Consider the following 27229-nt stretch of genomic DNA (forward strand, 5'->3'; position numbering starts at 1 on the left):
ATAAAATAACAATGCCACGCACCAGCGGGCACCATAGTGCAGGAGTATGCCCAACCACACTAGCAAATCCAAGGAAGGAGACCAGTGCCGATGCCAAGACACCGCAGATTATATCAGCCATAGCAAAACCCTTTTCACAGAGGCGGGCAAGAAGAGAACTTCCACCTGACTCTCTGCTTCGCATCAGGCTACACAGTGACTCTGGACACACACACACACGCACGCACGCACGCACGCACACACACGCGCACACACACGCCGTGGGGGCCAGGGTCACACACATCACTGGGGCCGCAGGGTCACACGGTGACATTGCATCTACCGAGTGTCAATGGGTCACACTGCCGTACAAACCCAACACACTGGTAGACTTATGGTCGCGAGTGGCACTAGACTGTCTTCATATATTGCCATGTGACTTCCACTTGCCTGCGATTTGCCAGTTTTCTTAGGTTTTTTTTTCTCTTTTAGATAGACTTATCACTTATCCTATGGCCGAGTGAGAGCGCTGGAAGTGCCATCACAAGACCCTTGCCAATCTCAAGAACTGGGGTCCCGTGTGCCCCTCTCGTTCTTGCTGTGCGCTCAATGCAACCGCAACAGTGAAGAGGAAGCTGAACGGAGTGGCGGTCGCACATGCGCGGCTCCATTTATGTTCAATGGGACTACCGGAGTGCTTGTACGCCATGTCCATCAGCCCCATTGAAATGAATGGAGCCGCGCATGTGCGAACACCCCTCTATTCAATCTGACGTCACTGAGGGGGTGCGGCAAGCCTGCGGAGAAGAGGGGACACAGGATTCATGAACTGGAATCATCCGGGGATTATTCCGACTGCCAGATTGGAGTCAGGAAGGAATTTTTTCCCTTAAATGAGCAAAACATCTCATTGGTGTTTTTTTTCCTTCCTCTGGATCAACATTGGGGGTAATAGGCTGAACTGGATGGGCATGTGTCTTTTTTCAGCCTTACACACTACGTTACTATGATCTGACTTATCAGCTATGCGATAAGTATGTGATGGGTATGCGATGGGTATGACCACAATACAAGCCTCATTAACAGTCAAACTGCAGATCTAAAACAGCAAGGCAGTTTTTTTTGGTCGCATGACCATAGTCGCCATGTTGCCCTAGCCTAACCAGATCCTCACATTCCAGACCTTCCGGTCATAAGCGGTTCACTTACTTACCCCTCTATAAGACACTGCTATTCTATCCCACGACTCCGACTTCACAGAGCGTCCATCATAATCTAGTCCTTTACCCGGACACCAACAGGTCCCCATAGGCAGATTCTGAACTATACGGACTTCTAGCAGACGGTGTGTGATCTTCCATAGATGCATCCGTACAAACATCATAACACTCCACAGCGACGGTATATTCCAATGATAGCCCAATTCTCCAAGGCAATGTCTCCCTCAAGTGTTAACAAGCACAGCAGGAAGCAGCACGACCCGTCATCCTGCAGCTACTCCTCCGCAGCCAGCCACTTCAGAGACCGCCCGGGGACGCGGGACATGTGTGACACCGGGCAAACCTCTGCTCTCCGGGACACTTAATCCCCTAATCAGACCGTTACCATACACACTAATAGATATCCATATAATACTGCCAATGAGAGAAAAAAAAGTGCAAGAGGACAACGATGGGATCAGGCGAGCGGTCAACACTGCTTCTGGTGCCCAAATCTAGTAACGGATGTGTCAGCTTAGATTAGGGAGTCGTAATGGGAGTCAGAACCATTACCGCTAAATAATAGATGATCTGTCCCTTTAATGATAGATTGGTCATCCCTTCTCTGGGATAGGCTGGACCCCATTACTGTCCCCCAAGTACCAAAATGATGATACATTTCATACTGGCTGTCACAAAGCACCAAAAGCATGACAGGGGTAAGGAAAGCACTACAGAGAGAGGCAAGATGAAGAAAACACCGAAACAGGATCCTAAGGCTTGGGGAAGACAGCCGCTAATGGTATAGAACTGCAAGACATGTAGCACCCCTTATAAAGTGCTGAAAGCCCAGAACATCCATAATATACCAACAGCCACAGACAACACAAACAACCTGTTCACCCCGGGGTCTGAGGAGCTAGAGAGAGCGAAGTCAGACCCATCCAGTGCCAGGGGCAGCGACCATCCAAAAAGTGCAATTACATCATTAATACTGTATATATATAAAACGTATAACTCACCTGACAGGACCGCTAGGGGAACAGAAAAAACTGGGGAAAATAACAAAAAAATGACTAAAATGGTAGAGTCTGGCTCCCACAAAACAAGTAAACTTGGCGGATGGAAAAACAAGACTAGAATTTAAGGGGCCACAGAGGTGTTGGGGTAGAAGGGAGGGGGAGTAATGTTATGGAAGGCAGAGCATCTCCAGACAGGACCCTATTGGTGTGCAGGAAACAAGGTGGAGTCATAAGGCACTGGGATAATCCATCGCTGCGACCAGTCGGACCAGTGACCAGGAAAAAGAGGAGGAAGCAGCAAAATAATGAAAAGACCCCGAGCCAAGAATCCGGAGAGACATTCCAGCATCTCATCAATAGAGGAGACGCGGGATCAGCCGAGGAATGGAAGGGACACAGCAAAGACAAGTGGTGTGTGTGCCCACCGAGCCACGGCAAGTGCACAGACCCCATGCAAAGGTATGAGGATGTCGGGGGGCTCGCAGTCCGCAGGGAGGGGCAGCACAGTCAGCGGCTGCTGGATGGAGACGGCGAAGGCAGTGCGAGCAGGAGGCTGGAGCTACATCCTTCCCGAAGAGGTGAGCAGATACTGGCGCTCCACAGCTACCACTATACACTGCGAGCCGCAGCACAGAATAGATGTAGCAGAGCTGGAGCGGTGCTGGCCTTTAACTCCAGCGCTGCATTGGAAGGGCTTTAAGATAACAGAGTGAAGATGATGGTTTATCTAAAGCCCTGACCCAAGATGACAGATATCATCAGGGAAGAGGGAGATAAGAGGCAATCTGCTGCCACTTATCTCTAAGGCTTGGACAGGTCCAATTCCAACCTGTATGGTCGCTGCTTCCTAAATGACCTTGGGGGAAGGTCAAACATCACTTTTAGGCTAGAGCCCAACAAAGCAGACGGAATCCATTCAAGTCATATCTTTATGCAAAACCATAGAGAACACATTGTGATAATCACCACTAGTGACAGACTCGGGTCTGCGCAGGATGGGGGTAAGATGGGAGGGGGGGGGGGATCTGAAGCAGATTTCATTCCTTTAATTTGAATTCAATGCTGCAGTTCCGCATCAAAATCTGCACATCAGCAACTTTAAACGCGACCTCAAAAAAGGGTAACAGGAAGCGCAGAAACATCCTTACATCCTCAGGGTGTCCAGAAATAGAAAAACATGACTGCTTTCTTCCAAAAAACACCGCCACATCTGTTCACAGGTCATATGTGGTATTGCATCTCTTTCCTATTCACTTCAATGGAGCCGAGTTGCAATACCAGGCACAACCCGTAGACAGGTGTGGCGCCATGCTTTCCTAATCTGTGACCAGCCCTTGAATCTCCCCCATCTCCAGTCCTTAGATATTTGCTATGGCTACCACCACTATTGGCTCTTATTAGCCGCACACTTTAGAGCTACCGGTCCTTTAAAACCTACAGTCCACAACATCTGAGGTTTTGCATGCAGATGATGCGCGATGCAAACCAGGAGCCTTCCCCGTATGTGACGTCACGCAGATCTGCCCGCAATTTGCATTGTAAAGTCTTGCTTGGGCATTTAGGAAACGTCTTCCAGGTGTCATAACCAGGGGGTGCGGAAAATGTCACTAAACTAAGTCAGCGGACATTCCTTGGTTCCATCTGCTCCTGGGAAAGCTGGGTGCCAACCGCACACATAGTATACCATTGCCATTCTGTAGGCTAGATGGATGCCACTGACTATGCCCGCCATTGCAGCTCCGTCTGCTGCCACCTCTCCTGTACCCGCCACTCGGGTCTAGGAAAGCTGGAGACTACCGGTGGCCAGATTAGATGTTACCCAGCTTTCCCAGAAACACATTTAAAAGGCTTGAATGAAATGCTTCAGCCACCCAAGAGGTATTATCGTGGGTACGTTCATACGTTGCGGGAACGCCGCGGATTTTCACCAGCGGAAGCGTTTACTATTAAAGTGAATGGAATTAAAGCAGAACCTGCTCAGAGGGAAAATGGCGCTACGGATTTTCTGCTGTGACCGTATTGCAACTCTAACCTGCGGAAATTCTGCCACGAACCCGCAGTGTGAGCGCACCTTTACTGTATCTTCTGCCCGTTACGTAAGGCGCAGTCGCCCCAGCTTTCCGTGCGCCGTATATGAAAATAATGGTTTCTCACGGTGCTGCAAAACAAGAGTCAGCGAAAACATGGGCAGGATTGGTCGGAAGCCATGGAAAACACGGCGCTCACCGCGGGGGGCAGTGCGATGTAAGGGCGGTGATCGCGGCGCTCGTGTATATACATTGTACAGATGTCTAATTAAATCAGTGTGTCGGCCACTTCCAGTAATCCAGAGAATGGGAAGCAGCCCCGTGCAATTAACCCTTTGTCACGACTTGTAGGAGAGGTGCTGGGAGAGCCCTGCGGTAGTCAGTCACTAGCAAGCAGGACACAATGTTACAGCGACTCAACCTCGCTACAAAACTGCAACATTTGTATCCATGCTTCCCTTTAGAGTATTCCTCTGACGATCAGTGGCCAGGAAGGACACAATGTGATGCGGACCCCGAGGCCAGCGGGACCCCCGGAGAATTGGGGGCTTTAGGAGAACCGTGAGGGTTTTATTAGTATAATATCGGTTGCTGCCGGTTTCCATCACTCTCGCAGAACCCTTTAAAGGTGCGCACTATACTGCTTGATTTAGTGGCTGCAGTGACACCACATGGCCAGTAGACAGCGCAACTGTGCCTATCCAAAACAACTCCCCAGTGCCCAACACCAGAGGGTGTATTATATATTACTGGCAGTTCTCTGATCTGTCGGGTCCAGGTCCCACTTTTGGTCAGTCAAGATGTCCAACTTAATCTTAAGACTACTTGACCCCTTCTGCGCACCGATAGTGCCAGAACACCAATGATTGGCCAGAGCTGCTCATGTGATCAGCTGGGCATCCCTGCCGATTCACTACATAAAGGGGTTGTTCAGGTCTAAACGATTTCTTAAAACATGGGTGCTAATGTGTTAAAACCATAAAACCAGCCATACTCCCCCGTCCTCGCCCCAGCGCCCGCAGTCCTCCTGGTCTTTATTTCTGACTACCACCTGCCATCCCCTGGAATCATGGCTCCCGGCTGCGGTATGTGCCCGCTGCAGCGCTCAAATGGTAGGCGTTCAGAAACAAGGAACGAGAGGCTGCGGGCGCTGCAGAAATTAATTGCTGGGGGAACAAAATAGCGAGTACGACCGCCTTTATTGTTTTAACATATATGTACCCGTGTTTGAAAAAAAAACAAAAAACCTCATCTCCACCCACCAAGGCGACCCCTTTAAATCCCCTCTGCTCTTGCATTGCTGTCTACTCCACAAACCAGTAACATTTGGGCAGCCGCTCTGGTTTGCGGTGGGGCAGGCCCATCAGGAGACTAATGGAAGAGGCTTCCAGGCTCATACGTCTCCGGAGCTGCATTGTGGCCTCCATGGGAGTCTAACGAGGTCCCGCATGCTCCAACACAGATGATTTGGTGTAAGAAGCAATGAATTGGAAGATGGCATTGGCTGCGGGGTAACAGTCAGGTTGTCTGTACTTCCGCTTTACACCACAGCATCTGGAGGAGCTATAAAAAGAGCGGACAACTTCCTCTAACCATTCAGAGATGAGAGCTTCAGCAGCTACTGGAGACAAGCGGCATGTCCTCAAGTCCCCAGAGCTGAAGGCCATCAGATCTCCTCAGCATCTCAAGATGCCCATTACAAAGAAGGTGGCACCCACACATTATATCATCACAGCCACAGGGCATGCTGGGAGTTGTGGTTCCACACTGCTGCTTTGGGACACATTAGGTAAGACAGGGTAATGCGTCTCTCTTACCATCAGACCCCGTCCTCGGCTCGGGAGGACCGCGGGCGTCTATTCACCCACTCACTGGTTTGCAATGGTCCCAGCACTTCACCACACAATCCACTGGGCTTTAGCAGATCCAAAATATCTTTTAGGTATTCCATATCCGACAGGCTCCAACAATAAAAAGCATTTTTAAAAAGGCCCTGAAGGGGTTAATGTGCGCTCGCTCAGTGTTTACTCATGTACAGTACATGTCAGAGGAAACAATGGTGTATATCCTGGGTGTGCAGAGTGCTCTTCACCAGAGCGTGCAGCGTGCTCACAACATGCATCTGCAGACCGGCCGCACCGTCAGCTACTCATCCATCCCTTGTAGGGGAACCCTATAATGTACCTCCCACCCCGAGGGTGGAGGCAGAGCGTGCAGCGTGCTCACAACATGCATCTGCAGGCCGGCCGCACCGTCAGCTACTCATCCATCCCTTGTAGGGGAACCCTATAATGTACCTCCCACCCCGAGGGTGGAGGCAGAGCGTGCAGCGTGCTCACAACATGCATCTGCAGACCGGCCGCACCGTCAGCTACTCATCCATCCCTTGTAGGGGAACCCTATAATGTACCTCCCATCCCGAGGGTGGAGGCAGAGCGTGCGGCGTGCTCACAACGTGCATCTGCAGACCGGCCGTACCGTCAGCTACTCATCCATCCCTTGCAGGGGAACCCTATAATGTACCTCCCATCCCGAGGGTGGAGGCAGAGCGTGCAGCGTGCTCACAACATGCATCTGCAGACCGGCCGCACCGTCAGCTACTCATCCATCCCTTGTAGGGGAACCCTATAATGTACCTCCCACCCCGAGGGTGGAGGCAGAGCGTGCAGCGTGCTCACACCATGCATTTGCAGACTGGCCGCACCGTCAGCTACTCATCCATCCCTTGTAGGGGAACCCTATAATGTACCTTCCACCCCGAGGGTGGAGGCAGAGCGTGCGGCGTGCTCACAACGTGCATCTGCAGACCGGCCGCACCGCCATCTACTCATCCATTGTAGGGGAAAGCGAGGTGTCAACCTGCAAACCCTTTAATGTACCTCCCATCCCGAGGGAGGAGGCTAGCCACATCACCCAGAGCTTCCCATGCAGCCAGGCTGTCCGCAGACACTGGGCCAAGGGTGCTTCTACTACTGGCCACAACCAGAACCAGTCGGCAGTGCAGCCAGTCCATCAGCGCTCCTTCATTCTAGACTTCTATGTCCTTGTTCATACACAGTCAAAAAAGGGCCCCAGGGTGAGGAATTGCGTAAAAATAAACCAACCGTTATATACCCTGGAACCGTACCTCAGCATCGCCCACTAGGTTTCTGCTGATACAGGAAGTAATAACGGCACATTTATGGCTTACATGGTGCTGCAGCCAATCACTGCCCTTCGTGATCACACACGACCACCGAGGGTAGTGACTGATGAACGGCATGTCATCGCTTCCTGCATCAGCGGGGTCCAGATAAGAGAGGAACAAGTTCTCAGCGTTGGATGGAAGCACAGTAACAGAGTACATAATGGGGATTTTGATTTTTTTATGCCATTACGTACCGCGGGTGTCAAAAACCTCCTTTAAGGCAACCGGTGGCCCCCGATCACATCCTCCCCTCTCCATCCTGTTCTGCGTTTTGTTCCAAGGCAAAATGTGAAACACAAAAATCCTCACCAAAAACGGGGCTTCTGTCTGTCCTTGGAGACACCCATTTGACATCATCCTCCTGATCACTATTTGTAAGGTGGCCATATCCACACGGTCGACTACAACTACCCCCACGTACGGAAGCCCCCTGTCCCCAGTCCTGCATGGAGAGGCGGCCATACAAGCCTAGGACTCTCCAAACTCATGACTCAAGAGCGCATCCATCAGCCGACCACCCTGAACCCTCAGATCACAGCGGCGTATAGAAGCGGTCCGGTAAGAGGGGCGGACGGGGCTGCGGATGGAAGTGTCAGGATGCATCTACACAGGTCACCAGTACTATTAGGGGTGACACGTGGCGGGGGCCTCCGGACGGACGTTGTCCCCATGCCAGTGGCCCCCCAACGTTGTCCCCATGCCGGTGGCCCGGACAGACCGCTCTGGTTGTGTTTCGCTCACAACTCCTCATAGAACAGATGTTCCTCCTTTCTGTTTATTATCTCTGGGGAGAAAGGAGATCCGCAGAACAAAGAGCGGGTTTTATATTGCCACGCGACTAGCTGATGCCACAAGCTATCAGATAATCAGCGGTGATCTAGAACAGCGGCCACCGCCATCCCTGCATTATACATTTATAATCTCCCCCAACTGTTCTGTATGGGAATAAACAGTATAAAAGTGAACTAGTCTGCCGCCCCTGTAATGGGGGCAGTGTCGGCCGTCGCCCACCGCTCTCACACAGCCATTACTGCGGGTATAAGAGCAGCAGATACAACCTGCATGGTCTGTAGAGATGGACATTCAGCGGCTGCGCACAGTACCAGCCTCCTCTCACCTGTTACAAGGAGGTAAGTGCTAAGTACTTCATATTACAGATGTAGTAGTACTGGGTTTGTCAGCTACACATTCTGCCCTATCAAAATGCCAGAACCGAATATAAGCCTATTAACCCCTCCAGGGTGTTTAGGTCCCAAAAGACCAGACACACATATATATATATATCCCTTCAACCTTCTCCTCCGGGTCCACAGCTGTAACTGACAGCCATGGACCTGACCTACTTTTGCTTGATTGCAGGAGCAGAGGCTTTAGCGCTTCTTCACATGGGCAAGGGTGCTATTGGGCTGTGAATCACGGCCAGATATCGCCATCCATGTGAAACCCACGGATGTGAGGAGTTTTCACGTGAAGACAGCCTCATATCACTGGAGGGATGAAGGAATCCCCGCTGCAGCTGTTATAGCTGCAGGAGAGAATCCGGGGTTCTCCCATTGTTTTCAATGGGCGATATCTCTGAAAGATAGGACATGCTGCGATGTGTTTCCCGCACAGCATCACATCGCGCTGCCGCGCAGGAAAACACTACTAATGGGATGTAAAATCTTGCACGATTTTCTCACCAGTGTGAAGGCAGCCTTAATCACGCGCCATACTTCTGCTATCGGCCGGGATTAAAGCCCAGGACCAAGCGCTGTATATTTACAGCGCTTGGTCCTTAAGGGGTTAATAGAGCAGCTTTGATTTGCATCGTGGTTCGACATGGGTGCCAGTTTCAGCATCCAGACGGAGGCGTGGTAAGGTGCCCCCAAAATGGGGATCTAAGCGCGATGTGAATGAACCTTTTCAAGTATGTCTAAATCCATAACAGCGCCACCGTTCCATCAAATGTGGCAGAACCCGAGACAGACTCTCCGACAGATGTGAGCAGATGTCCTACCGTCACACAACTCCCAAACTAAACCGCCATACAGTGCTCATGAAATCAGTAATACCACCATAGAGTATCCATACAGTAACCACATAACACTATCTTACAGCGGCCCTGAGAAGCCTGATAGCAAACAGGGGTCCTGGGCAATTGCCCACTTAGCTACCACCTATAACCAACCCTGCGGGCACCTAATCTCCAAGACTGTAACCCACTTCTGGAGACTAAAGCCCCCGTCACACAGGCCGATGACCGGACACCTCGCCAACGTCTGCTCAATCATAGGTCCGTCCAAATATGACGGCAAAAGGCTGGTGTTCTTCCCGCTGGCATAAGAATGATCGCTGGTTGGCACAGCATCTTCCCGCGTAGGTGCGGCTGACAAATGATGGCAGTAACATTAGCTCATCCCATATCAGTGATCCCCGCCAGTGCGAGCGCCAGCAACATGCGGTCATTATAGGCCAACCTCACCCGCGGAGAAGGACCCAAAGTCAAATCAACTGACTGAATAAGCAGAAGACAGGACCCCAACAGAAAACTGTGACAGGTGATATGGGTACTACCCAGCTCTCCCAGAGGCCTGAATGGCAGATCGGTGCACCACAAAAGGTAGACTTGCTGTTCAGGTGTCTGGGAAAGCTAGATGATGAGGAGCTGCCGGCCATAATGAAGGTCACCCAGCTTTCCTAAAGGCAGAAGCTGCTCATCCTGGAGCGAGGGTCTGGGCAGAGTAAATGTTTGCAGCACACAAGTAAACACGGCATCCTGCAAGCGTGCGGCTCCGAGCGAGCGAGTCTACGAATGGGGAAGCCGGGAACTGAGATCCCTTTATTCAGGCGGCAGAATGAATGAGGGCTCTGTTGGGAGAGCCGAAGTCACCGCGAACTTCATGAGGCTCTAGCCTGCATTGTGCCGGTGTGTGAGATAACACATCCTTATTGTCGGCCCATACCCCACATGGTTACTACAAACTACCAATGAGATTTCACTACCTCCATCGGATGTGACCACTTCCTGTTCTCAATGTACACAGGGAAAAAATTCCAAAACATGCTGAATGTATCCATAGGTCCCCATTTACCTGATGGAGAATGGAGAGCACTGAAGTCACTGGGTCTGTGCCTGCATTACAAATCTGGGCCACTGTAATATGTACGGAGCTGTCCTCTCAGCTGCCAGCTCCGTCCACACTGACAGCGGACCAGATAACAGGCGACTGCTGGGGGATCCCGAGCGGCTGACCCAAAAGGCCAACTATACGGACAAGTCAGTACTGCAGCTTGCAAACAGTCAGAAGAGAAAGGAGGTGACAACGAGGAATCGGCGGGACATCGGATTGGCACGTAGGCCTTGGTTATTTTTCGGAACAAAACTGTGTCCTGGGACATTACCTCCACTCGATCATCTCCTCTGCTGCCCCAACTCCACTCCCGTTTTCAGGATAGCCTCTGCCATTATATAACTAGGCTCCGCGCTGCTCTGTGATTGGCCAAAGGTGACGAATCACACAACAGGTGTAGCACATGGGTATTCTAACACAACCAATGCACTATGGAATATCAAGTAGCCTAAAAAGGACTTCAGCCATCATGGCCGCCCAAAAACAGGAGTGCCGTGGGGTGTAGTCCTGAAGCTGGAGAGCGGCTATAAATACGGTATACTGCGGTGTCGTGACTAAAGCTAGCCCAACGTACGGGCGAGCTGGAGGGGGATGTAGGTGATGCAACCACCGGGATCCCCACCGATCACAAGAACACGGAGGTCCCGGTTTCCCCGCTTCCATTCACTGGAGGGCCTCCTATCCAATCCCATATGATCGCAGACCCAAGCTGGGCCGTTTCCATCAGCCCCATGGAACTACATGGAGCGCCAGCGGGCAGACGCAGCCAGCGCTCCGTTATAGGTGAGCTGGCTGGGGTCAGATGGGGTAGGGGCGGAAGAAGGCAAAAGGAACCACCATGTTCTCATGATCGATGGGGGTCACAGTGGTCAGATCTCCCCGATCCATCAGCTGTCACCCCAGGACACATTAGGTAACAATACCCCCCCCCCCTTACTACATCTGCATACCGCAATACTGCAGCTCATAATTTATTAGAAAAGCCCTTATTGTGCAAATAGTAGAGAATACATGACGCCATTTCTAATGCATGGGGCACGGGGCAAAACAATTAAGAGATCCCCCCCAAATAGCCATCCCCCCCTAGAGTCCTGCAACAACAAGTGAATATATGTATTATAATTCTATAATAACCGCCCCATGCTATACGAGAAGAGCTAGAAGGCATCCAGCTGGCAGGGGGCCGCTCCGTGTGCCTCACACCCCTCCTGGCACACGTCTGACTATTAGACACGGGCTCATACATACTGCATGCAATAATGAGGCGGCAGCCTGATGGATGGTAACCGTGACGACCAGGTGAGTGCCAGACACAGTAGGTAAGTGGTGTCTCTAGAGATCCGGACCGCGGGGAGCTGCAGCGTCCTGGCATCACACTGGAGCTGTACTGGCATCGCATGCAAAACGAGTTCCTGGAAAGAAGCCGCCACACGTTATACATCATGCTGGAGTCTTATATAACGTGTGAGGTCTCCTGCCTGCTGGGGGCGCTACAGAGTCTGTTTATCAACTACAGAACAGGTGTATCCAGTCTGTCCGCTACCAATCAGTGCCATCCTCCTGTCACCCTCATCACCAGTACGGGAGGTCGCCGGGGCACAAGTGCTGCTCCGAGTTTACATAAGAACATTTACATCCACGACCCTGACCACCACGACCACAACATCCATGGCCCGCTCCCTGGTGCCCCATCACAGATCTATGCCATGGTGCCAGACTCTATACCTTATTAATGTTTACTACATGGCACTGTGTGTAGGGCAACTATTAAGCGGTGTGCTCTATGTATGACTGCAGTAGATGGACCGCCATGTGCATGGCATTGAAGGCTAACTCTATGCAGCCTCATCACACACCCATGCCACGGTGCCAGCTGTGATACTATATAGCCACTGCACCCTATACGATTAGTACCATGTATATTGCTGAATAAGGCCTAAGAGAGCTTTATGGATGGCGCTGCTTGTGGACTCCCATGTATCTAGCATTCAAGGCCTGCTCTAAACCTCCATCATGGCTCACCACATATCTATGCCACGGTGCCAGCTGCGGTACTATTTAGTCATTCCATCCTATATGTTCACTGTATGGCACTATATTGTGAGCACTGTATATATGGCAGAATGCTCTATATACGGTTTCGCCATGTCGACTACGATATACCTGGCCCACTCTAAGCATCCTCCATCATGGCTCATCACCCCCTTATGCCATAGTACCCACAGCAGGCACCGTGTAGATGCTGTACTCCGTTATTATACGTCACAGTATAAAACCGCCATGCGGGGAGGTGCCTGGTGTACGGCGCCACCACACAGGGGAACTTTGCATGGCATTGTTATCTTGGTGACACATAATGTCCCGCCTTCCACAAAACGAGAGCCATGAGTGGAGCTCGGTGCCATCTAGGCTGTTGGCATTGTGGGTACTGTGTCACTTATGTAATATCATGGGATAAGAGCCAACATCTCACAGAAGCATGCAAACACAAAGCCGACGTCAGGGGGCACACCCTACTCATTACCACCTCCCCCTCCTGTAACTGGACTACCCCTTTAACTCCAAAGAGGGGGCCATAGGAGAGATTTATCAAAGCCAGATGCCAGGCAGAAGGGTGGCGGTCGCCCACAGCAACCAATCAGATTACAGTTCTCAACTTTGAGGCCTTTTGGAAAATGAAAGCAGCGATCCGACTGGCTCTTCCAGTAAAACCACAAAAACACGAATTTCTACATCTTAAGTGTCTGGGCTGTTGCCTAGCAACGGATGCTAATGAACGCCGGCGACTACGGGCGCTCTGAGGTCTGCGTGTCGGGATCATAGTCTGAGAAGAATTATTAAAGGATGGTACTTACCTTTACCCTACAAGCTGGCACAGGTGTAAACTAATAAACAGAGCTGTACCCACCTGATGTGTGCCCGTGGCACTCCAGTGCCCTCCATTTGGTAGTGTGGTCATGTGCCACCTAGACACATGATCGCTGCAGCCAATCACTGGCCTCCACTTTGGTACTGTGGACACCAATGATCGGGCCCAGGTGGTCCAGAGCCTGACCACACTACCGGGTAGGAAAGTACCACAGAACAACCCCTTTAAGGAGGGCGCAGAGCGATCTTAAGACACCCATCATCTTCAACAGACTTCAATATTGGAGTCCAGAAGATATCCGCACACCTACCTAAGCAAGGAAAACGCTTTGTAGGTGAGCTGTGCCTTCTGGGCCCTGCAGGACAACAGGCTGAACTGGAGCGAAGACCCAGACCAACGTCTTTATGGGGGCATTGGTACCCCCTTATACCATTACCATGCAGGTAAGAGGGGGGGCGACGCGTTTCATGTCCTCGTAGTACAATCTACTGCTGGAGACACAACATTACAGAACAGCCAATATTAGGCAGAGGACACGGATATGAACTCTGCCCCCCTGACCGGTGCTGGTCCGCAGAGGCCTCTAAATTACAAGGGTCCTTCTAGCCTTTGGGACTAATAGGCTCACGTCTCCGGCTCGTTAGGTCATGAACACACCACCGGCGCAACTTTGTGTCCGTAATATGGAAGTGCGCCCCCGCCAGACCAATGGTCAGACCAAGACACGCATCCATATTTTGGATGCAAAATAGAGTCCGAAATATGGCGGAGCGTCACGGGCCTTAGGCCGCTCTCACACACGCGTCGCTCTCTCTCACACGCGCGATCAGAGCAGCACCCCAAGTGCCATGTTAACGGCGGTACAACGCGCCCATGGATTTTAATGGGGCTTCTCAGACCTGCGCTCCCACTTGGCCATTTTCGAGCGCCGTCTGTTTTATTTTTCAGCGGTTTCGCTTTTTTTTGGTGGGATGTGTTAAAAAAGTGCTGCCAAATCCTGCGACGTGCATTCAAAGACGCCACCTGAAATCGCGGTAAAATGCTGTGGTTTCGGGCAGCAATTAACTGCACGCATGTGACAGAGGGACGACATGGGTGCCTGTGGCCCCCGGGGCCCGTTCACACGGCTCCATTTTCTATCTGTGTGCGGTCCATATTTTTTATTGACTGAATACAGACTCGTTAAAGTAAATTGGCGCATTCAGGCGGACGGTTTTTATGCGAACCAACATTGCTGCGGTTTTTTTTAATCGTGCGTTCTCTATTCTGGTCGGTATTAAAGGGTCACAATCGTCCGTGAAAGTCTATGGGTCTGCAAAAATTAAAAAAACCAACATAAGTGTTACACGTGTGCGCGCTGCGGGGTTTTTTGCACTCGTTGCTAGGAGACCATGAAAAAATAAATAAATAAAAAGTGACCTCAATTGGGCTTTCTTGCATTTTTTTTTCTTTTTGGCTCGTAGGAAAAACGAATGGCACACGCATGTAAAAAAAGGAATAAATTAAAGCGCACATGGAACAAACCCGTTATATGGCCCACAACTGCATGTGTGAATGAGCCCCACGTCTACTGGCGGAGGACGCCATCCGACCGATCCACGGAGCGCAGCAGAATATATGTATACAGCAGCTGCCTGTAGGCGACCTCCGCTGCCCGGCAGCCACAGTGCAGACAGCAAACTAGGGCAATGCGAGCTCATCCAACGCCCAGTTATAGATGTAGCAGAGCCGAGCTTGTCACCCGGGTGCAGCAGAGCCGAGCTTGTCACCCGGGTGCAGCAGAGCCGAGCTTGTCACCCGGGTGCAGCAGAGCCGAGCTTGTCACCCGGGTGCAGCAGAGCCGAGCTTGTCACCCGGATGCAGCAGAGCCGAGCTTGTCACCCGGATGCAGCAGAGCCGAGCTTGTCACCCGGATGCAGCAGAGCCGAGCTTGTCACCCGGATGCAGCAGAGCCGAGCTTGTCACCCGGATGCAGCAGAGCCGAGCTTGTCACCCGGATGCAGCAGAGCCGAGCTTGTCACCCGGATGCAGCAGAGCCGAGCTTGTCACCCGGATGCAGCAGAGCCGAGCTTGTCACCTGGATGCAGCAGAGCCGAGCTTGTCACCTGGATGCAGCAGAGCCGAGCTTGTCACCTGAATGTAGCTCCAGTTCGCACTACATGAAAGTTACTAATTATAATAAGTGGGAAAGAATTTCATCAGGAATACCCGGAGAAAACCAAGTCCCTGCAGCTTCCCCGGCTGCAGACAATCGCACCGCGGCACGAGGGAAGATCCCTCCATCAAGAAACCCAGGCGGATCATGGGCTTTCCTAAACACGGCTTGTAAGACCCCCACTGACCCCTCTGTGCTGTGTGTGCGCAATAGGCAGCCCTGCATTACACACCATGATGTACCAAATGACAAACTCAGCTCTGCTCCATCCGAGACACACTTGACCTCCACCTGCTTCCAACACATGCTCGGCGCCAGGGCATTAAATATTAAATGCTGCTCTATGCAACTAAAAGGTCCAACAAGTAAAATAGAATTCAGTGGATATTCTCAAAAATTTGCACAAAAAACAAAAAGTTATAATATATATTAGTGTGTGAATAAAAAAAACCTGAATAAAAGATTTTTTGCCGTCTTGCATCTGGAGAGCCCCCTGCGGAGCACTTACCGGCGCGGAGCATCGCTGAGACCATCTCTGTGCAGGGCTGCCGCAGCAATGGGCACAGATAAGCAGCCGCTCCGGAATATCAGGTCTATCCGGTCTAGGGGGGGGGGGGGGTGGGGGGGGGGGGGTCTGACTTTACTCCATTTGGATGGCAGCGGTTCTCGCGCTCCGCACCCGACTAGATGGAAGCAGGAACATCCAGATCCAAAGTAACATCACATGTGCCCCGGGGGAACGGAATATCAGCCCAGGGATAATGGCCATTGTCCTCAGTACAGAGAAGAGGGAGCACCGCAGGGACGGACAACGCCGCCACCGCCAGGCGGCACCGCAGGGACGGACAACGCCGCCACCGCCAGGCGGCACCGCAGAGACGGACAACGCCGGCACCGCAGAGACGGACAACCCCGCCACCGCCAGGCGGCACCGCAAGGATGGACAACACCGCCGGGACGGAGGACCCCGCCACCGCCAGGCGGCACCGCCGGGGCGGGGAGCCACGCCTCCGCCAGGCGGCACCGCAGGGGCGGGGAGCCACGCCATCTCACACAATTTAAATGAAATTCCTTGCAACTTTTTGATAACTTCAGGGTTTATGTATCCGATGCACAGAAAGTGCCAAAAACAGAGACGCCCCGCAGGTCCTTCTGGTTTTGCGCCGTCCGAGAATTTAGATATAGAGAAACTATTTTCTTAGAGGCGCACGCGTGGAGCGCCGACCTATCCCAGAAGAAGAGGACCAGCTGCGATTTTTTTTCCTCCATCTGGAAGGGAAAAACCGGCCATGTGCCGGGCCTCGCCGGCCATTACAGGTCTGCGCCCTGTCGTGGAATACACGCGGGTCCGAGAATACGGATGTCATGACGCGGATATGAATTCCGTGCCGTGTGACGGTTTCCGCAGCATACAGACGGGATTTCCAACATCTCATCTACTTTGCTGTATTTGCAGCGGACTCGCCATCCGTAGGGTAAATCCGCCCCCGCGTGACCCCAGCCACCATGAGCAGGGGGGTCTCACGTAGGTTCTTCTCGCAGGAGCCGTGTTTACCATGTCTTACACACAGGTTTTGCGCACGTAATAAATGGTAACCAAATTCACAGGACTTCACCGCTGCCTCTCACAGCGCAAAAGAACAGCACGTCCGGCACTCCCACGCCTCCCATTACACGGACATGCACGGCGGATCGTCGGCACGCCAGCAGTATATAACGTACTGTGCACCGCGGGAGAAACCGCTGCTCCGAGCGCCTCACAGCCATTTATGTCCTGGCTTGTGAAACGTGTCGGGAATTTCATAGGTTTGGGGGTTTTTTTAACATGCGTCTCTTTTGGTCGCACATTTTTTATTATTTTGACAATTATTTCTCTCCTTTCTAATAGATAAACCTACAGGCAGACCGCCACGAAAACCGCGAGCTGCGGGCAGAAAACAAATACGCCGCGTACTTAAAAAAGCAACACAAAAGAAGACCTCATGCGGTCGCGTGTGTAATATTTCACTTACGGGCAGAACATCTGACAAAAACACTGCTAAAAACAGAAAAAAAATGCTGCGTTTTTCCAGAAAACACCAGACTTCATTTATCGGGGAGTCTCCTGTTGCTCCTAGCAACCAATCACAGTGCAGCTTTCGTTTTACCTCAGCAATGGCAGCTGTTGCCCCTAGCAACCAAAGCGCAGCTTTCGTTTTACCTCAGCAGGCTCAGCAATGGAAGCTGTTGCCCCTAGCAACCAATCAAGGTGCAGCTTTCGTTTTACCTCAGCAGGCTTAGCAATGGAAGCCGTACCCAAATGATAGAAGAGGGCCAAGATGTAAACTGCCTATAATCTGGCATATGCCGCAGTCTGCCGACCGTCTGATAATCCAGAGTCCATCATAAAACCGTATAATTTCCTAATAACTATGTGAGGACGACTGCGGCCCCCCCGGACCTCGCACATGACTATAGACGACTGCGGCCCCCCCCCCCCGGTCCTCGCACACACGACTATAGACGACTGCGGCACCCCCCCGGTCCTCGCACACACGACTATAGACGACTGCGGCCCCCCCCGGTCCTCGCACACACGACTATAGACGACTGCGGCCCCCCCCGGTCCTCGCACACACACGACTATAGACGACTGCGGCACCCCCCCGGTCCTCGCACACACGACTATAGACGACTGCGGCACCCCCCCGGTCCTCGCACACACGACTATAGACGACTGCGGCCCCCCCGGACCTCGCACATGACTATAGACGACTGCGGCCCCCCCCCCCCCCGGTCCTCGCACACACGACTATAGACGACTGCGGCACCCCCCCGGTCCTCGCACACACGACTATAGACGACTGCGGCCCCCCCCCGGTCCTCGCACACACGACTATAGACGACTGCGGCCCCCCCCCGGTCCTCGCACACACGACTATAGACGACTGCGGCCCCCCGGTCCTCGCACACACACGACTATAGACGACTGCGGCCCCCCGGTCCTCGCACACACACGACTATAGACGACTGCGGCCCCCCGGTCCTCGCACACACGACTATAGACGACTGCGGCCCCCCGGTCCTCGCACACACACGACTATAGACGACTACGGCCCCCCGGTCCTCGCACACACACGACTATAGACGACTGCGGCACCCCCCCGGTCCTCGCACACACGACTATAGACGACTGCGGCCCCCCCCGGTCCCTCGCACACACGACTATAGACAACTGCGGCCCCCCCCCGGTCCTCGCACACACGACTATAGACGACTGCGGCCCCCCCCGGTCCTCGCACACACGACTATAGACGACTGCGGCCCCCCCCCGGTCCTCGCACACACGACTATAGACGACTGCGGCCCCCCCCGGTCCTCGCACACACGACTATAGACGACTGCGGCCCCCCCCGGTCCTCGCACACACGACTATAGACGACTGCGGCCCCCTGCGGTCCTCGCACACACGACAATAGACGACTGCGGCCCCCCCCGGTCCTCGCACACACGACTATAGACGACTGCGGCCCCCCCCGGTCCTCGCACACACGACTATAGACGACTGCGGCCCCCCCCGGTCCTCGCACACACGACTATAGACGACTGCGGCCCCCCAGTCCACACACACACACACACACACACACACGACTATAGACGACTGCGGCCCCCCAGTCCTCGCACACACACGACTATAGACGACTGCGGCCCCCCAGTCCTCGCACACACGACTATAGACGACTGCGGCCCCCCAGTCCTCGCACACACGACTATAGACGACTGCGGCCCCCCAGTCCTCGCACACACGACTATAGACGACTGCGGCCCCCCCAGTCCTCGCACACACGACTATAGACGACTGCGGCCCCCCAGTCCTCGCACACACGACTATAGACGACTGCGGCCCCCCAGTCCTCGCACACACGACTATAGACGACTGCGGCCCCCCAGTCCTCGCACACACGACTATAGACGACTGCGGCCCCCCAGTCCTCGCACACACGACTATAGACGACTGCGGCCCCCCAGTCCTCGCACACACGACTATAGACGACTGCGGCCCCCAGTCCTCGCACACACACGACTATAGACGACTGCGGCCCCCCAGTCCTCGCACACACACGACTATAGACGACTGCGGCCCCCCAGTCCTCGCACACACACGACTATAGACGACTGCGGCCCCCCGGTCCTCGCACACACACGACTATAGACGACTGCGGCCCCCCGGTCCTCGCACACACACGACTATAGACGACTGCGGCCCCCCGGTCCTCGCGCACACACACGACTATAGACGACTGCGGCCCCCCGGTCCTCACGCACACACACGACTATAGACGACTGCGGCCCCCCCCGGTCCTCACACACACACACGACTATAGACGACTGCGGCCCCCCCGGTCCTCGCACACACACGACTATAGACGACTGCGGCCCCCCGGTCCTCGCACACACGACTATAGACGACTGCGGCCCCCCGGTCCTCGCACACACACGACTATAGACGACTACGGCCCCCCGGTCCTCGCACACACACGACTATAGACGACTGCGGCACCCCCCCGGTCCTCGCACACACGACTATAGACGACTGCGGCCCCCCCCGGTCCTCGCACACACGACTATAGACAACTGCGGCCCCCCCCGGTCCTCGCACACACGACTATAGACGACTGCGGCCCCCCCCGGTCCTCGCACACACGACTATAGACGACTGCGGCCCCCCCCCGGTCCTCGCACACACGACTATAGACGACTGCGGCCCCCCCCCGGTCCTCGCACACACGACTATAGACGACTGCGGCCCCCCCCGGTCCTCGCACACACGACTATAGACGACTGCGGCCCCCCCGGTCCTCGCACACACGACTATAGACGACTGCGGCCCCCTGCGGTCCTCGCACACACGACAATAGACGACTGCGGCCCCCCCCGGTCCTCGCACACACGACTATAGACGACTGCGGCCCCCCCCGGTCCTCGCACACACGACTATAGACGACTGCGGCCCCCCCGGTCCTCGCACACACGACTATAGACGACTGCGGCCCCCCAGTCCACACACACACACACACACACACACACACGACTATAGACGACTGCGGCCCCCCAGTCCTCGCACACACACGACTATAGACGACTGCGGCCCCCCAGTCCTCGCACACACGACTATAGACGACTGCGGCCCCCCAGTCCTCGCACACACGACTATAGACGACTGCGGCCCCCCAGTCCTCGCACACACGACTATAGACGACTGCGGCCCCCCAGTCCTCGCACACACGACTATAGACGACTGCGGCCCCCCGGTCCTCGCACACACACGACTATAGACGACTGCGGCCCCCCGGTCCTCGCACACACGACTATAGACGACTGCGGCCCCCCGGTCCTCGCACACACACGACTATAGACGACTGCGGCCCCCCAGTCCTCGCACACACGACTATAGACGACTGCGGCCCCCCAGTCCTCGCACACACGACTATAGACGACTGCGGCCCCCCAGTCCTCGCACACACGACTATAGACGACTGCGGCCCCCCAGTCCTCGCACACACGACTATAGACGACTGCGGCCCCCCAGTCCTCGCACACACGACTATAGACGACTGCGGCCCCCCAGTCCTCGCACACACGACTATAGACGACTGCGGCCCCCAGTCCTCGCACACACACGACTATAGACGACTGCGGCCCCCCAGTCCTCGCACACACACGACTATAGACGACTGCGGCCCCCCAGTCCTCGCACACACACGACTATAGACGACTGCGGCCCCCCAGTCCTCGCACACACACGACTATAGACGACTGCGGCCCCCCGGTCCTCGCACACACACGACTATAGACGACTGCGGCCCCCCGGTCCTCGCACACACACGACTATAGACGACTGCGGCCCCCCGGTCCTCGCGCACACACACGACTATAGACGACTGCGGCCCCCCGGTCCTCACGCACACACACGACTATAGACGACTGCGGCCCCCCAGTCCTCACACACACACACGACTATAGACGACTGCGGCCCCCCCGGTCCTCGCACACACGACTATAGACAACTGCGGCCCCCCGATCCTCGCACACACACCTATAGACGACTGCGGCCCCCCAGTCCTCGCACACACACGACTATAGACGACTGCGGCCCCCCGGTCCTCGCACACACACGACTATAGACGACTGCGCCCCCCCGATCCTCGCACACACGACTATAGACGACTGCGGCCCCCCGGTCCTCGCACACACACGACTATAGACGACTGCGGTCCCCCGGTCCTCGCACACACGACTATAGACGACTGCGGTCCCCCCGATCCTCGCACACACACCTATAGACGACTGCGGCCCCCCAGTCCTCGCACACACACGACTATAGACGACTGCGGCCCCCCAGTCCTCGCACACACGACTATAGACAACTGCGGCCCCCCGATCCTCGCACACACACCTATAGACAACTGCGGCCCCCCGATCCTCGCACACACACCTATAGACGACTGCGGCCCCCCGATCCTCGCACACACACGACTATAGACGACTGCGGCCCCCCGATCCTCGCACACACACGACTATAGACTGCGGCCCCCCCAGTCCTCGCATACACACGACTATAGACGACTGCGGCCCCCCAGTCCTCGCACACACACGACTATAGACGACTGCGGCCCCCCGGTCCTCGCACACACACGACTATAGACGACTGCGGCCCCCCGGTCCTCGCACACACACGACTATAGACGACTGCGGCCCCCCGGTCCTCGCACACACACGACTATAGACGACTGCGGCCCCCCCGGTCCTCGCACACACACGACTATAGACGACTGCGGCCCCCCCAGTCCTCGCACACACGACTATAGACGACTGCGGCCCCCCCAGTCCTCGCACACACGACTATAGACGACTGCGGCCCCCCCAGTCCTCGCACACACGACTATAGACGACTGCGGCCCCCCCAGTCCTCGCACACACGACTATAGACGACTGCGGCCCCCCCAGTCCTCGCACACACGACTATAGACGACTGCGGCCCCCCCAGTCCTCGCACACACGACTATAGACGACTGCGGCCCCCCCAGTCCTCGCACACACGACTATAGACGACTGCGGCCCCCCCAGTCCTCGCACACACGACTATAGACGACTGCGGCCCCCCAGTCCTCGCACATGACTATAGACGACTGCGGCCCCCCAGTCCTCGCACATGACTATAGACGACTGCGGCCCCCCAGTCCTCGCACATGACTATAGACGACTGCGGCCCCCCAGTCCTCGCACATGACTATAGACGTCTGCGGCCCCCCAGTCCTCGCACATGACTATAGACGACTGCGGCCCCCCAGTCCTCGCACATGACTATAGACGACTGCGGCCCCCCAGTCCTCGCACATGACTATAGACGACTGCGGCCCCCCAGTCCTCGCACATGACTATAGACGACTGCGGCCCCCCAGTCCTCGCACATGACTATAGACGACTGCGGCCCCCCAGTCCTCGCACATGACTATAGACGACTGCGGCCCCCCAGTCCTCGCACAAACATGTTTACACTCTCGGTTTCTTGAAGTCAGCGCTTCTCGCAGGACATAACTCTCCCGGCAGGAGGCAGAGCGCTCGGACGCTCTACATCGTCTGCAGCATCCTATGGCTTCCCGATACTATGACAACCCCTACTGTAACCGCCAGTCCTCTGTGTATCACCCAACAGGAGGGATGGAAAGGAGAGCCCCTGCTTCCCCACAGATAGAATGACAGCACTCTGATAACAGAGAACAATAGCCTGCATTCAAGTGCAAAGCAAATGCAGAAGAGGGACTGGTCATAAGAGAGCTCAGTGAGACACATAGGGGATACCTACCTACCTATAGGGGACACCTACAGAGGGAGATACCCCTACAGGTCTGTCCAGAAAACACCCCTACAGGCACGTTATAGTGGTCATATATCGCCGCCAGAGGTGATCTAAACAATCCCAGTAACCCATCTGCTGGGTACAGCATACAGATCCTGCCCGCTGGCAATGCCAGATAAGACAGGGTGTCAGGCTGGCACATCCCTAAATGTGATTTATGCTGGTTGAGGATGTAGCAGAGCTGTGTTTGTCTGCTAATGTGAGGATGTAGCAGAGCTGTGTTTGTCTGCTAATGTGAGGATGTAGCAGAGCTGTGTTTGTCTGCTAATGTGAGGATGTAGCAGAGCTGTGTTTGTCTGCTGTTCTTTTTTTCCCCTTGAGGTGAAAATGAACAAATCAATCAGTGTAACTGCGGCCAGCGATCGCGCAATAACCGATAATTCGCTGGCTTTCCGTTCACTGTGTGCTGGCATGACAATCCTCGCTGGCTCCCTCACTAGTCGTTCGGTTTAAATGTTGATCATTAAGTGAGAAGGACTGAAGGATTCTCGTGTGACCGCGCCGGCGATGTATCTGCTGACGCCGTTCGCTCGTTCAGACCATGAGTCGTTAGGTGTAGACGGACCCCCAGCGATGCCCCAGCCGGCTGCCTTCGCACGCCGCTGATGCACCGCAGATTTTACCCTTGCCCCCGTACAGCATCTTTAGAAAAGAAGAGTCCGCGAGTGCCAACAGGGGGCGCAGCGCTGCCTATGGCTCAGGCGGGTGTCACACATGGCACCCGCTATCACACGACTCTGGGAATTTACACAGAAAACTTTGGGTAATAGTAATGCAACAAACTCAACTCTGCTACATCTGTACAGACATACCCTGTTGCAAAACCTGAGATCTACAACTCCCCAGGTGCTGAAAGACTACAACTCCCAGCATGCACAGCAACATAACCACCATGTGAGCAGGACACCCGTACAGGGGGCCACAGGTGACCAGTGATGTAATATCCCACACATTATATATAGTACCACGTGGCAACTACGGTAATCATACACAATTATACCGCATACACAGTCACACGCATCATACCGTCATATACGTGTACACAATTATACCGCATATACAGTCACACGCATCATACCGCCATATACACGGCTACACAATTATACCGCATATACAGTCACACGCATCATACCGTCATATACACAGCTACACAATTATACTGCATATACAGCCACACGCATCATACCGTCATATACGTGTACACAATTATATCGCATATACAGTCACACGCATCATACCGTCATATACGTGTACACAATTATACCGCATATACAGTCACACGCATCATACCGTCATATACGTGTACACCATTATACCGCATATACAGTCACACGCATCATACCGTCATATACGTGTACACAATTATACCGCATATACAGTCACACGCATCATACCGCCATATACACAGCTACACAATTATACCGCATATACAGTCGCACGCATCATACCGCCATATACACAGCTACACAATTATACCGCATATACAGTCACACGCATCATACCGCCATATACACAGCTACACAATTATACCGCATATACAGTCACACGCATCATACTGCCATATACACGGCTACACAATTATACCGCATATACAGTCACACGCATCATACTGCCATATACAAGGCTACACAATTATACCGCATATACAGTCACACGCATCATACTGCCATATACACGGCTACACAATTATATCGCATATAGTCACACACATCATACCGTCATATACATGTACACAATTATACCGCATATACAGTCACACGCATCATACCGCCATATACACAGCTACACAATTATACTGCATATACAGTCACACGCATCATACCGTCATACACATGTACACAATTATACCGCATATACAGTCACACGCATCATACCGCCATATACAGTCACACGCATCATACCGTCATATACGTGTACACAATTATACCGCATATACAGTCACACGCATCATACCGTCATATACGTGTACACAATTATACCGCATATAGTCACACGCATCATACCGTCATATATGTGTACACAATTATATCGCATATACAGTCACACGCATCATACCGTCATATACGTGTACACAATTATATCGCATATACAGTCACACGCATCATACCGTCATATACGTGTACACAATTATACCGCATATACAGTCACACGCATCATACCGTCATATACGTGTACACAATTATACCGCATATACAGTCACACGCATCATACCGTCATATACGTGTACAGAATTATACCGCATATACAGTCACACGCATCATACCGTCATATACGTGTACAGAATTATACCGCATATACAGTCACACGCATCATACCGTCATATACGTGTACACAATTATACCGCATATGGTCACACGCATCATACCGTCATACAACATAATGTCCTACGTACATACATATTTCTTACTTTATACATCCATACACAGTATTTACCTTATATACAGACTATGCAATATGTACATATCCCACATCTATACTACACACACCATATACATCACACAATATATGCCGTATAGTATGCACATCATACTAAATATACCCTCATAGATACTACAGACTATTTATACACACAATATACAGCCATATCGTACATAGTATATATCGCTATAGACTTTACACATATCACACATCACTATACGTATATCACACACTACCCCCTGGTACAGACTGCACACACCACAGTATACACACACTGTATGCCATACATATAGCGCACAGCACAGTAATTATATCATATACACACACACTGTATATACACTACACATATCGCACAGCACGGTATACACACTGTATATACACTACACATATCGCCCAGCACGGCATACACTGTATATACACTACACATATCGCCCAGCATACACACTGTATATACACTACACACATCGCACAGCATACACACTGTATATACACACTACACATATCGCCCAGCACGGTATACACTGTATATACACTACACATATCACCCAGCACGGTATATACCCGTCGCTGTATCTCCCCTCCCCCGGTGCAGCCCGCACTCCTCCGGCCGGGCTCCGGCTCTCACTCACCACATGGCTGGAGATGGAAGACTCTCCTGGCCACTGCCATGTCTCCGTCCGGCTCTCACCTCCTCGTCCGCCGCCTCCGCTCCATCTTGTCACTAGAAGTTTCTGTTTTTTTGAGAGAGCGGCGGGACCGTCCTCCTGTATACCGGGAGGAGGAGAGGAGCCGGCGGCCGCCCCGGGAACACCCCCGGCCGGCCCCCCGAGGACGGAGCTGAGCGCACTGCCCCCCGAGGGGTATATACTGCCCCCCCCGAGGGGTATATACTGCCCCCCCCCCGAGTACACTGCCCCCCGAGGACGGAGCTGAGCACACTGCCCACCGAGGGGTATATACAGCCCCCCCGAGGGGTATATACTGCCCCCCGAGTACACTGCCCCCCGAGGGGTATATACAGCCCCCCGAGGACGGAGCTGAGCACACTGCCCACCGAGGGGTATATACAGCCCCCCCGAGGGGTATATACTGCCCCCCGAGTACACTGCCCCCCGAGGGGTATATACAGCCCCCCGAGGACGGAGCTGAGCACACTGCCCACCGAGGGGTATATACTGCCCCTCCGAGTACACTGCCCCCCGAGGGGTATATACAGCCCCCCTTCCCGAGTACACTGCGCCCCGAAGGGGGTTTATACTGCCCCCCCTGAGTACACTGCCCACCGAGGGGTATATACAGCCCCCCGAGGGGTATATACTGCCCCCCCCGAGTACACTGCCCACCGAGGGGTATATACTGC

The 27229-nt window shown here is 53.7% G+C and overlaps 1 protein-coding gene across 2 annotated transcripts in view; it reads right to left on the reverse strand.

The window, feature by feature from the left end:
- Positions 1 to 26635, reverse strand: part of SLC4A11 (solute carrier family 4 member 11) — a 169344-nt gene extending 142709 nt beyond the window's left edge. For both annotated transcript variants that reach the window (XM_066572917.1, XM_066572916.1), the window contains exon 1: positions 26499 to 26635. In XM_066572917.1, coding sequence (XP_066429014.1) covers positions 26499 to 26538 — 40 coding nt within the window. In that variant the 5' untranslated portion in view covers positions 26539 to 26635. The remainder of the gene's footprint in view (positions 1 to 26498) is intronic.
- Between the last annotated feature and the right edge of the window lie 594 nt (positions 26636 to 27229).

The sequence above is a fragment of the Eleutherodactylus coqui genome, chromosome 7, assembly GCF_035609145.1.
Source record: "Eleutherodactylus coqui strain aEleCoq1 chromosome 7, aEleCoq1.hap1, whole genome shotgun sequence".
NCBI lineage: Eukaryota > Metazoa > Chordata > Amphibia > Anura > Eleutherodactylidae > Eleutherodactylus > Eleutherodactylus coqui.